Raw genomic sequence first — 12,575 nt, 5'->3', positions numbered from 1 at the left:
CTTGCATAATTCCCAGGTCTGTCGAGGGGTTGCAGGATGTGATGCAGTTCCATGTTGCATTATCCACAGACCTGTTTGCTCTGAATGCAAACTGAAGAGGATCCAACAAGGGTCCAGTGATGTCCTTCAGGTAAGCCAAGACCAATCTCTCAAATGACTGCATGACTACGTGGCCAGATCTCTATTCATTTAATGCTTAATATACAATGGGGTGTTAAATAATTTGGTTTCACTATATTTTAATGGTCCTTTTAACACATTCTGTTGACTACAAGTAATGTTGCACCTACATATCTACTAACTCTCATTAGAGTATTAGTAGTGTATTAGTAGACTGGTAGGGTAAGGGATAGAATAAGTTGACGTAGTTGCAAAGATACTTATAGTTAGTAGAATGTCTGTTGGGAGACCATCACAATAAAGAGTTAGCAGATGTAAAGCAGATAGTCTACTAATATGCTCATGAGCGTTAGTAGACATGCAGGTGCAACATTTCTTCATTTTCAACAGAATGTTCAAAAGAGAACATGAAAATAAAGTGTTACTAATAATTCAAATGAAAACCACTGATCACGTTTAGGCCATAAGACTTAACCAAGAGATTCACTGTAAATAAGGGGTGCCAAACTCACTTCCTGGAGAGCCAGTCCTGGAGAATCTAGCTTCAGCCTGCTCAACCACCTACCTTATTGTTGCATTACATTTTGTACTCAGAAGTTGGAAATTCTGAGTTCCCAGTAGGAACTTTTAACTGGAACACTCTCCCAAGTCGGAGTTCCGACTCGGAATCTCGTGGGAATCGGAACAGCTCCAGCTTCAGAATCCAATACAGTTGCTCAATGCATCAGCAGAAGAGAAACAGTAATAATATATTGTTTATTGGCACTCATGTTTAACTGTGTCTAAATACACTCACACAGTCCTGTCCAATCTTTATTTGTGGACATGATACAATGGCTTTATCTGTGCAAAATACTGTCTTTTATTTGTTTTTAATTGAATGGTATCTCTGCAGGGCTTTAGACTTCCAGGAATGGAGTTTGACATCTCTGATGTAAATGGTCTAGGGAAGAATAATTCACAAGAAACCTACATATTGTAAATTATCCAGAACACATTTTTTATCATTATTATCTATCCATTTTCCAAACTGCTTATCCTATATAGGGTCACAGTGATACTGGAGATTATCCCAATGTCTTGGGCTGTAGGCAGGGAAGAACTCTAGATTGACAGCCACTCCAGCTACCATATTATTAGAATGTATTTATTGTATGAATATGAATGCAGCAGGAAACAGGCAGTATTTATTTATTAAGGTTTTTACCCCCATTTGTCCTTAATACAGCTTCTTAGAATGGATTCATACAACTTTTGAATAGTAGGCCTTTACAGTGGAACATCTGCTAGTTCAGTTGCTTCAGAGATGTTGGGGGAGGGAATCTATTTCTCACTCTTCTCTCCAAATCTGCACACAGTAGTTTAATGAAATTTAAGACAGGTGATCTGTCTGGCCAGGGCAGGTGTTGAAGTTCATATCGGTGCTCCAATTCCGACTGATGCACCAACATTTTAGCACTGGTGCTTGTAATTACAGTTTCAAGTTCAAGTTCATTTATTTATAAAGGACATTTAAAAACAGCTACAAGACTGACCAAAGTGCTGAACATTAAAATCAAACCATAAACACATAAAACAGAAAGAATAAAACATGAATTTAAAACCCCAGGAATGACAGATACACAAGACCATAATACAGTGTAATAAGAATGGGATATTAATAGGCCAGATCAAACAAGTGTGTTTTTAAAAGAGACTTAAAATGGATAGGGAAGGTGACACTCTAATCTCAAGCAGCAGATTGTACCATAACCGAGGCCCAACCACAGAAAAAGCTCAATCCCCTCTATGTTTTAGTCTGGACTGAGGAACTAAAAGGAGATTCTGGTCACTGGATCTTAGACTTCTAGTGGGAGTATAAAAATGCAGTAGCTCTGAGAGATAACTAGGGGCTTGGTTATGTAAAGATTTATACACCAGTAAGAGAACTTTAAAATCGATTCTAAATTGAACAGGTAGCCAATGGAGGGCCCTCAGTATGGGGGTGATATGGTCACATTTGCAACTATTTTGAAGAAATCTAGCAGAAGCATTTTGGACCAATTGTAGGCGAATAGTTTGTGACTTTCAAAGTGAGTTGCAGTAATCTAATCATGAAGTAATAAAAGCGTGGACAGCCATCTCTAACGTCATAGCATTTAAAAAGTGTTTGACTTTAGACAGCAAGCGGAGTTGTAAAAACTGGAACCAATTACAGAAGAGATATGTTTGTCCAATTTTAATGACTCATCAAGAAGGACACCCAGATTTCGCACACAAGATCTGAAGACCGATAAGCTGTCCAGATCTGGGCTGGTAGCCTGAGAATGTTCAGTAGGACTGAAAACAATCACCTCTGTTTTATCTTCATTTAACGTTAAAAATTTTTGAGCTAGCCAGAGTTTGACCCTGTCTAAGCACCTTAGTAAGGTACTAAGTGCTGAAGGATCATTTCTCTTAATAGGTAAATAAATCTGGGTATCGTCAGCGTTGAAATGAAAAGACACCCCATGCCTGTTTAGAATGGAACCCAGAGGAAGCATGTACAGGGAAAAAAGGGAGGGTGTCAGTATCGAGCCTTGAGGGAGGCCACAGGTGAGAGGAGGAAGAGAAGTCACCTAGTTTGACAAAAAAAATTCTGTCGGATAAAAATGACAGAAACCACTTAAGGACCGTTCCTTTTAGGCCCACGTCTGACTCTAAACTAGATATCAAAATAGAGTTGTCCACAGTATCAAATGTTGTTGATAAATCTAAGAGAACCAGGACCACAGAATCAACAGAGTCAGTTGCTAAAAGGATATCATTTAACACTCTGAGAAGGGCCATTTCAGTACTATGAGCAGATTGAAAATTTTCAGCAATACAGATAAGATTTAGAAAGAACTGCAGTTGGTCAAAGAATTTTTTTTTTCTAAAACCTTTTAAATAAATGGTAAAATAGAAATGGGACGGAAGTTATTCAGAATAGAAGGATCTAGTGAAGGCTTCTTGAGAAGCGGAGTGACAGTAGCCACTTTAAGAGTAACAGGAACAGAGCCAGTTAAATGGCACTTCTTGACACCAAACCTGGCACGACAGAGTCAACAATTAATTTGAAAAATTTAGGATTTTTAATGTCATAAGGACAAAAAGATGATTTAATAATAGCAATGATGTCTTTGAGTGATTTCAAGGAAATGGGTACAAAAACATCACAAGAAACAGCATGAGGACAAAAAGGAGGGGGTTCAATTTGGAGAGAACAGACTTTGGGTGTCAAGAAGCTTTCGGCGGCAACAGGCACTGTGTTAACAGAAGGATTAACAACAGAATTAATAACAAAAAACAGAACTTTAGGAGTAGATTTTTTTTTTAAATTAAATCAGAAAAATAAGTAGCTTTAGCAGACTTAAAACAACTGAACTAAAACAACTGTCTTTAAACAACTGAAATTAAATATGTAATTTATCCTTTTTCCATTTGCGCTCGGCATTTCTACAAGCTTGTCGTAAGAGTCAAGTATCAGAATTTTGCCACAGAACATATTTAGATTTGTGCTTATAAGGCTTGAGCAGAGCAGTGACATCTTAACCATCCAGCCGGGCAGAATTTAGAATAGTTAGGTGTTGGTCAGCATCCAGGCTAGGTAGCGGTAGATCCAGAGATAGATGAGAACAAGACTCCATAAAACACTGATTAAAATTTGACCCAAACTTAGAAGAATAGGACAGAGACAGCATTACAGCTTTCTTAGTAAAATGAGAAAGATTAGGAAGAGACATAAAAAATAAAATCGGCTTATGGCCAGAAAGCAGGAAATCAGATATCTCAATATCAGAAACAGCAAACCTATGAGAGAGTATAAGATCTAAAATATGGCCCTGATTATGAGTGGAGTGTCAATGAGATTGAGAAACTCCTTTGATAACGGGTTTGACTAACAGCATACATGGATATTAAAATAACCCACTAATAAAAAGTGGTTGTACTTTATAGCAATATTGCTGATAAATTTATTAAATTGCTGTATGAAGTCCTTTGTGTCAGTGTTGTGGACTTTAGTTTCCTTGTTTTCCCCCGGTCTTAGTTCATGTTTTCCTTATTTGGTAATGTTTCCTGTTCCTGTCCTCAGTTCTATTAGTTCCAGGTGTTCCCCATTTAATTAATTTGGTTCCAGCCGTGTCCCATCAGTGTCTGTATATTAAAAGTGTTCTTAGTTCTCTGTCTGCTATTGAATGTCATTTATCAGTTCCTTTGTTTGTATCTCTTTGTGGGTTGAATTAAAATCATTCTTCCATATTCTCCTGGATCTCCTCATTCCTTCGCCAAGGGAAACGTGACACTTTGTTGAGTGAGGGGTCAGTAAATAAGTCTGAAAAGTAACCCAGTTAGTGCTCACCCAAAACATTTTGGTTTAGTTGCACAAAATATCTCCTTTTGTGTTCCGCAGAAAAAAGTAACTCATTCAGGTTTGGAATGACATGAGGAACGAATGATGTTAGGATCTTCTTTTTTGGGTGAACTATCCCTTTAACTCTTAAAGATATCTCTTGTTTGCTTAGGGACTCTGTATCTCTTTGCACGAGTATCAGTTGGATTTCAGCCATTGCAAGCGCCGCATCAAAAGTTGGCGGAACCTACAAAAATCATGCCAACTATACTGTATAAAAATAGGATCCACTGACTGTTATGCAAATTATTTTTGGAAGCTGCTGCGTGAGAGCAAATGCTGTGCCTTATGCACATATGGGAAACTAATATTATTCAAGAACAAAAACGGAATTCCCTCGGTCCCGAGGCCATTGTAGCCTACATTGACGACAAGAAGTTTTGATGTGGGCTAAGCATATGCATAAAACATAACTATAGTGTTTATATCCTTTGTGACCCAAAATGCTATGCTAACTGAAACAGTTTTTTGCTATCAGAATTCATGCTTCTGTAAAAGAACCTTTATATTTGCATATTTTATTTTGACTGGGAATTGTGAACCATTTTTTTTTTTTGACAGCTTACGCAACAATTCAGTTTAGAAATCAGTATCAGTGTATGATTCATCAGTCCTCAAAACAGATTTCCAACTGTTACTTGCGATTATTAATAGATGTTTAAATGGTGATCAGCAGGTCACCTAAAAGACTATTTCATTCATTTCTCAATGGCAAATCTCTTGAATGATTGCGGTCTTTAACATTCTTGGCACAGATGAAGGAAATGAAGAGAGAAAAAAAGATGTTTTAAATTATTGATCAGATGTGATTTATGAACCTTGCGCAGAGCGTAAAGAAAGGAAAAGTGAGTCAAAATACATTATTGGTCAGAAGAGTTTATGAACTCCTCTTTCAACAAACAAATATGATGCAGATATGGTGTGTGAAAAGGAGAGGGAAAACTGAAACATTTAATAAATCACAACAAAGAAACAGATATTAGTTGTTGTTTTTTATTTTTATTTTTTTACATCAAGCAGTCTCTCTCTCTCTCTCTCTCTCTCTCTCTCCCCCTCTCTAACTATTCATATCTATCTATCTATCTTTCTATCTATATATATATATATATATCGCAAATAAATGTGTGTGTATATAGACAAAAATATAGACTTTAAGATTTTTAAATGTTTTGAAAAGGTCTCTTGTGGTCATCATGGCTCAAAAATACAGTAAAACAGCAATATTGTGAAATATTATTACAATTTAAAATTACCATTTTCTATTTGAATATTAAAATGTCATTTATTTGTGATGGAAAGGCTGAAATTTTTTTTAGCAGCCATTACTCCAGCTTTCAGTGTCACATGATCCTTCAGAAATAATTCTAATATGCGTGTGTGTGTGTGTGTGTGTGTGTGTGTGTGTGTGTGTGTGTGTATTCAGTGACACAGGGACTCTCCAAGTGTTGCTGCTAGAATGAATGCTGACAGCTTGGCACCTATTTGCTTAGCTCATTAATATATTACACCATAATGTAATGTCTCTGAGAGCAAAGAGGGTTGTCTTTATTTAGACTGTGTTTGTAAGCTGCAAGAGACCAGCTGCATGTTACCCTCAACTAACTATTTCAAGTTTCAGAAGTGACCTCCCTTTGCTTTTCGAAGTGGCAGTAGATGAAGGATGCTCATGTCAGGGTGTAACCTTAGATCTAAATGGCTAGGAAGGATGAAGGTATAACAAAGTTAAAATCTGATATATGAATCAATGTAAGTACTCTAAAATCCGGTCCTAGGGACATTACCCAGAGGTTCAAATGTGTATTACAAAGGGACCGTGCTATACAGGATGATTATCCAAGAAACCAATCCTTCTTTGTGCAGTCTTAGATTGTAAACAAAGCCATCAACAGTACATTAAACAAAACATCACGGGACACTGGGGCCAAAAGCACTTCCAAACAGTAAGGTTAAAATGAAGAATCTTAATATGTTTTCCACAACATAAACTGTGGAGTTTTATGTGTGAACATACTGTACATTTAGCATGCTACTCTTAGTGGAAGAAAATGAGAAACGTTTTATTACAGCAGCTATATTATGCACTGTCAAACAGCATTCTTTTTTTTATGGTCTGTAGCTTATATATGAAAATGTGACATGCAACACAAATAAACACAAATATTATGCAAATTGCACAAGTGAAATGCTCTAGCCATTAAAGCATGCGTTTATGTATTATGCCATTAACAATTTCAAATGAATAAGAACAGCTGTCAGGGTGTGTGTTCCTTACAATCAGAGAAAATATTATTTAAAAGGATGACAGATCTAACGGGATGTATAAAAAGTATCAAAACCATGACAATGGTGTTTATTTGGCACTGTCCTGCCATGTGAAACTGACAAGCTGTTATAGGGTGTAGGAACATGACCCTGATAATGCGGCCCGCCAGGAGATGTCACTGTCGTGTGACACCTCAAGCAACTTCAGCTTCATGAAATACAGTTACTTGTGAGATTTTCATTTGTGTATTGCACACTTCTGGATGACATGTTGTTGATTAGGATGTCTTGTTTTAAAATGTCTTAATAACATCTTTGTTTTTATTCAAAATGCTTAAAGGACTGTAACACTTTAATGTACTTCCACTGAACCCACAGAAATTGAAAAATTGGTCATTTGTTTGTTTTATGTATTTTTATATCTCTCTCAAATTTAATTTGTTGTCTTAAATTTAATTAAAATATCTGCTATGTATTTTTCCCCAACCATTTTCAATTAAAATGTTTAAGATTTAATTGACAAAATGTAAAGTGTCTAGCTATGTTTTGCATTAATGCTACCACCCATTATAATTTACAGTTTAGATCTGGCTAAGTTGTATATATTTTTTATCAACTTAGCCTATGTTATTTGTAGCAAACAGTGATGCAAATATTATATCAAAGTGTATGACAGCGCTAAGCCATTGTGTTACTTTAAAACAAAAACAAAAAGAGTGCTGCTCCCTAAAAATCAAATGAGAAAATTGCCACTGAGAAAAAAATGGGAACACAAAACACCTCTGAAGGAAAATGTTTGATCTTCTTACAGTATTGGGAATTTGGAGCTGGACTGAGTGTTGATCATGCTCTCTCTTTTTTTGATCCTGGTGTGAAATGTGACCCTTTCATATTTTCGCGAGACGCACCCGTTCATGACGGACGCGTGGAAACGTCAGAACGAAGACTCTTGTCACGTGACCGCCGTGAACTGAAGAGATTTGGAGGGTTCGGGGATTCACCCGCTGCTTCAACTCCAAGTCCAGCGGAACGCAACGCGCACTTCACGCCAGTCACAGCTCGTTTGTTGAAACGCAAAGTTAGATCGTGTGGTCTGTGAGGAGGGGTGCTCTTGAATAAATCTCTACTTTGACGAGGCTCAACAGTGAAGCCGAACCTCTTCTGACTCTTGTACCGGAGCGCTGCATTGTTTAGAAGAATATAGCGTTTATTTTCCCCGCAAATCCTCGGAGATTAAAATATGGGTGAGATACGCTTCGTACAGTGATATTAATCGTAAAGGCAGTGATTTATCACATGCAATAGTTTACCAGGAAAGGTTGTCCGGGACTTTCAGTTCTTTCTGAAAGGAATTTCAAGTCATCTTTCGGACTTCATTAAAGAAGAAAATACTTTTTCATCGGAGCGGACAAGTAAACGTTTATTTCCATGCATCAGTTGTCCACGATCTAGTTTAACATCGCATAATTTAAGGACGAGTAGCCTACAACATCGAAGAACCGGATATCATCCATAAAATACAATTTGACCAAATGTCAAGGTTAGCCTACTATAGCTGAAATCCTAAATTGCCATCCAACACTATGATTAAACAACGCCGTGCATGAGCTGTTTGTGTCCGATACCTCCAGATGCTTTTGTAGATTATTAAACTAACAAGCTCCTGGACGACATTGGTATTGTGCTTGTTGCAATACATTTGCTGACGTTTCACGGGATTATAGGTTGAATTACAATCTCTGGATGGACGGAAACGACTATATGCCGTGTCGTGTGGATTAATGAGAGAGAGACACGCGTGGGAATCGAGACACCTGCTACCTGTAACTTTTCTCTCTCGAAAGCTCTTCATTGCGCTTACGTTCGCTGGTTGACACGGTCTTTTTCTATTTAACGCTTAACTGGTTTGTTTGGTATAGGCTAATGGACATGATAGCTGTAGATAAAGTTCACCAGCATCACAATCCAACAGATTCTCGCTGGGAATTCGTCGCTGGACTGTAGACGTCGATCGGGAGATATTTTGGAGGAGCGCGGTTGTTTATCATCACAAACGGGATTTATTCGTGGAAACTACGATGTCCGTTATACGCTCTTGGATGGAAACTCTGTTGCTGTGTATGTTCATTTCAGATGGTAAGTCCGCTTGAGCCATGTTGTTTGCTAATTTATGTTTGGATGTTGTGAATGACTGCTGCAGGTTTTAGCCTAGATGTTTGAATGTTACGCTGCAGTGGATTTGATAAATCTTAATTGGTAATTCTGCGCGCACACACTGAAATCAACCGATTTGGACGCTTAAAGTTCTCGTTTTCCTGCTGTCTCCAGACTTGGTGTGGCGTTGGAAGTGTCTAATGCGCTTTTTTTACTTAATATACAATGCCTTGTTTCTGAACACAGCATACACTTATTATTCAAGCATAGCAACTGCCCGCAAGGTGGGAGCAGGACTAAAACTTGAGGCCAACCATGACAAAAGATGCCCACTTTATAAAACAATGTGAAATGCATTTTTGAGCTTGCTCTACCAGAATGACGTTATTTTCTCCCCCGTGTCGTATTAAAATAAGGGAATAAAATTAGGGGAGTTGGGGGTCTAGCCCCTCTATTTAAGTTAAAATGTGTCTTGAAAAGTACACACGTTACAATAAACCGTAATTCTGCGTATAATATACGCACCGATCAGAGGGGTCGCAATGGAAAGATTTTAAAGTTATCTATTTAAGGTGTATTTTTCTTCTCGCTGTTTCTTTTGAGAGATCAGCACCTGTTCAGGTTAATTTCAGAATTGCTCATTGTTTGTCCTCTGCAGTTTCAAATGAACATGGTAAAATAATGACATTGTATAGCTGCTTATCTGATGCAAGTCCGCATTCATAAAAATGCATTTGTCTCTGTTTTTTTCTTTCTTTCTTTCTTTCTTTCTTTCTTTCTTTCTTTCTTTCTTTCTTTCTTTCTTTCTTTCTTTTCTTTTTTCTTTTTCTTTTTTTGACCAGATAACCTAGCACAACTGTCTCTCTTTTTTAATAAAAAGCTCTGACTAGTTTGTGTCTCATCAAGATCAAGCTAATTCAAATCAAAAAACAGTTATGCATGGGCTGTTTTTGAGTCAGAACGTTATTATGGCAATATAATGTGCCTAAGATTATTACATTGACAGTCATCAGTACAGAGGAGATATGCCTTTGAAAAATTCCTTTGAGGTTTGCTCCCTTCCCTTATTTTCCTTTCATGAAACCATAAGAACAAAGGCAACATCATTTGGGAGTCATCAATGTCCTGAGGGTTCGTGATGTGACTTGACTGTAATTTATCATGGTATTTGACAGAAATATGAGGAACACCAGAAAGGGAGTTTTGTTTATGGAAATGTTTTGACTTTTAAGATATGAGTTACGCCAAAATTGTTAATTCATTTTAACTTGATCATCTAGATTTCACTCTGTCATGCTTCATACACTGAATATATTTAAGGCAGGAGAGATGGGAGGTCAGATGTGCTCATAATGTCATGTCAGGCACTGTCCAATACAATTGTGCATGTTTTGACAATAGTGCCACTCAGTCATACGTTTCCATTTGTAATCCAGACAGCCTTCATCTGTGGTTGATACTGATGTAGTTGGGCAATAAATTGGGCCAGCACAAGTGTGTCTCCTCCGCTTCCAGTTACAGAAGTGACAGACAGGAACCAGGCATAAAGATCAAGGCTTAGCAAAACATCAACAAACCTGAGATGTGCCGTGAGCTCTGTAGGAATGTCTTGTTTGTTAAACCACAGTGTTGCACCTGTGCGGAAAGCCCTGGTTCGGTTTCAGAGCTGCATCCTTGTGAAACCAAATCATCTGGAAAGAAATTGCTTTGTTTTGTACTCTTGTTTTATTTATTAGGCATGGGAAGTAGCTTTGGTGGAGCATCAGTGCCTTGATTGTTAGACCCATTTGCCTCCCCTCATCCTTACGACAAACTAACCTGAAATTATTCTCGACAACACTTCTAATTGAATTCTGATTAAGATATGACTCCTCTTTCATGTTCTTAAAATGTTTGAATGCTTTGTATATTAACATTGAGCTGAACAAAGAAAAAGGGTAGTTGTCTTATTGTGAATACCTCATTTACTCAAACTTTAAATGGATTGTTAAATGGATAGTTATTTACTAATGCTCATGTCATTCAACATTCAATTTGCTACTTGCTTTCTTATGCAAAACCTTAAAGAAGATACTTGTCTCTTTATGTTGTCCAGTTTGGTTTTGGGCTCTACTGACCTTCATTGTATGGACAAAACAGTTTTTCAGAATATCTTATTTTGAGTTCTACAATCAGAAAGTTGAAATGATGTGCAAATGATGACAGAATTGTCATTTTTGGGTGAACTATCTACAGCCCTCAGTGTACTTATAGGCCACAGTAGAAGTTTACAGGTTCTCCCTATTCTTGACTTATTTTGGGCTAGTTGTGTTATGTTTTTTGTTTTTTTACTCCACATATCATTGCTGCTTTTATATGTAAATAACATAAAGTAGTCCAGCCCACTGATAGCCATGCAAAACACATCTATCACAATATAAACGGTAAAGCTGAATCTGTTCTGGTTGGCACATTTCTACCGTCACAGCCTAAGCCTTTGAAAGTGGTTGTGATAATGATAATTCTACTCAAAGGGAAGAGGCATTTTCCCAGCTAATCTATTTGTTTCTGTCCTTGCAAATGCTCCTAGTCGACTAATTAATAGCCTCACAGGGCTTTTTTAGACTAACAGAATATGCATCTCATATCTGCTTAATTTTCCTGCAGCTACAGACAATTTTCTTATTAATAAGCATTCCTTTGTCAAGACACTAATCCTGTGCAGCTGGCAGGCATAAAACGACGGGCTAGAAACAAGAGTAGGAAATACAGGTTACAGTCTCCTGAGTCAGTCCTCATAGACGAAGTCTTATTAAAGCAAGAAGACGATACAGCCAGCTGTATAAAAAACATGCTGAAAACACGATCCTGCAAACATTGTCCATTTGCGATTTTTTCCTCATCGCTGCTATCTGGGAGATGTTCCTGCTCATGATTCTCAGAGCTATCATTTTATGATGACTGTATATGATGACAATGAAGGGTGTAAGTGATGAATGGACACAGTAGGTACCAAACTAAAGAGTCTGGAGGATACAAGCAGTGTCTCTTTCCCTGATTGGTTGACAGATGGGTCAGGCGGGTTGCCTGGGGAGAGGCAATTTATCTCGCATGACAAAGGGTCAACTTCAAACTCAAAGAGGATGTTTTAACGATGGCAAAGTACAGCCATCTCCTGCTATTAGGCCCTCCCTCTGAAGAAATAAAAGAACATTTTAAGGGATGTTGCCGTTCTGGTGCGGTTGTTGATTACAGTGCCTGCGATTGGAGGAGATCTTTCTTTTAAAGGGCAATGTGCAGTGAATATAAACAAGTTGCATGCCTTCAGGGCCGATGTGGGTGGTCCTCAGTCATGCCATATCTGTAGGAACCACTACTTCACGAAGCTGTCTTTCACTGCAGCTCAAGGAACAACGTTTGCAGTGTCGCTGTTGGTGCCCGCTAATGCTGTTACTGCATTAGCTAATCAATGATTCGACGTGCTGTGCCAAAGATTATAGTGGGTGTAAGTGCATGTGTAAGCCAGGAGATGATGAAATGACATTATTTTACCCAGGAATCAAGAAATTAAATATTCTGCAGACACATCTTGTTTCAATTAAAAACTTTTCATTTTTTTGATGTTCGTTTAGGTTTGAACCGTCCTTAT

The 12,575-nt window shown here is 37.7% G+C and overlaps 1 protein-coding gene across 2 annotated transcripts in view; it reads left to right on the top strand.

Moving 5' to 3' along the window:
• The first annotated feature begins 7,756 nt into the window (after nt 1–7,756).
• LOC122145089 (transmembrane protein 132E) overlaps nt 7,757–12,575 on the top strand; it is a 307,669-nt gene continuing 302,850 nt past the window's right edge. The window contains exons 1-2 of one of the 2 annotated variants that reach the window (XM_042756937.1): nt 7,757–8,616; nt 8,713–8,929. In XM_042756937.1, coding sequence (XP_042612871.1) covers nt 8,872–8,929 — 58 coding nt within the window. In that variant the 5' untranslated portion in view covers nt 7,757–8,616; nt 8,713–8,871. Of the gene's footprint in view, nt 8,930–12,575 lie in introns of both variants that reach the window. The other variant, XM_042756936.1, reaches the window with a different exon arrangement.

The sequence above is a fragment of the Cyprinus carpio genome, chromosome A5 (assembly GCF_018340385.1).
Source record: "Cyprinus carpio isolate SPL01 chromosome A5, ASM1834038v1, whole genome shotgun sequence".
Lineage (NCBI taxonomy): Eukaryota > Metazoa > Chordata > Actinopteri > Cypriniformes > Cyprinidae > Cyprinus > Cyprinus carpio.
This window is presented reverse-complemented; position numbering and strand designations above follow the sequence as displayed.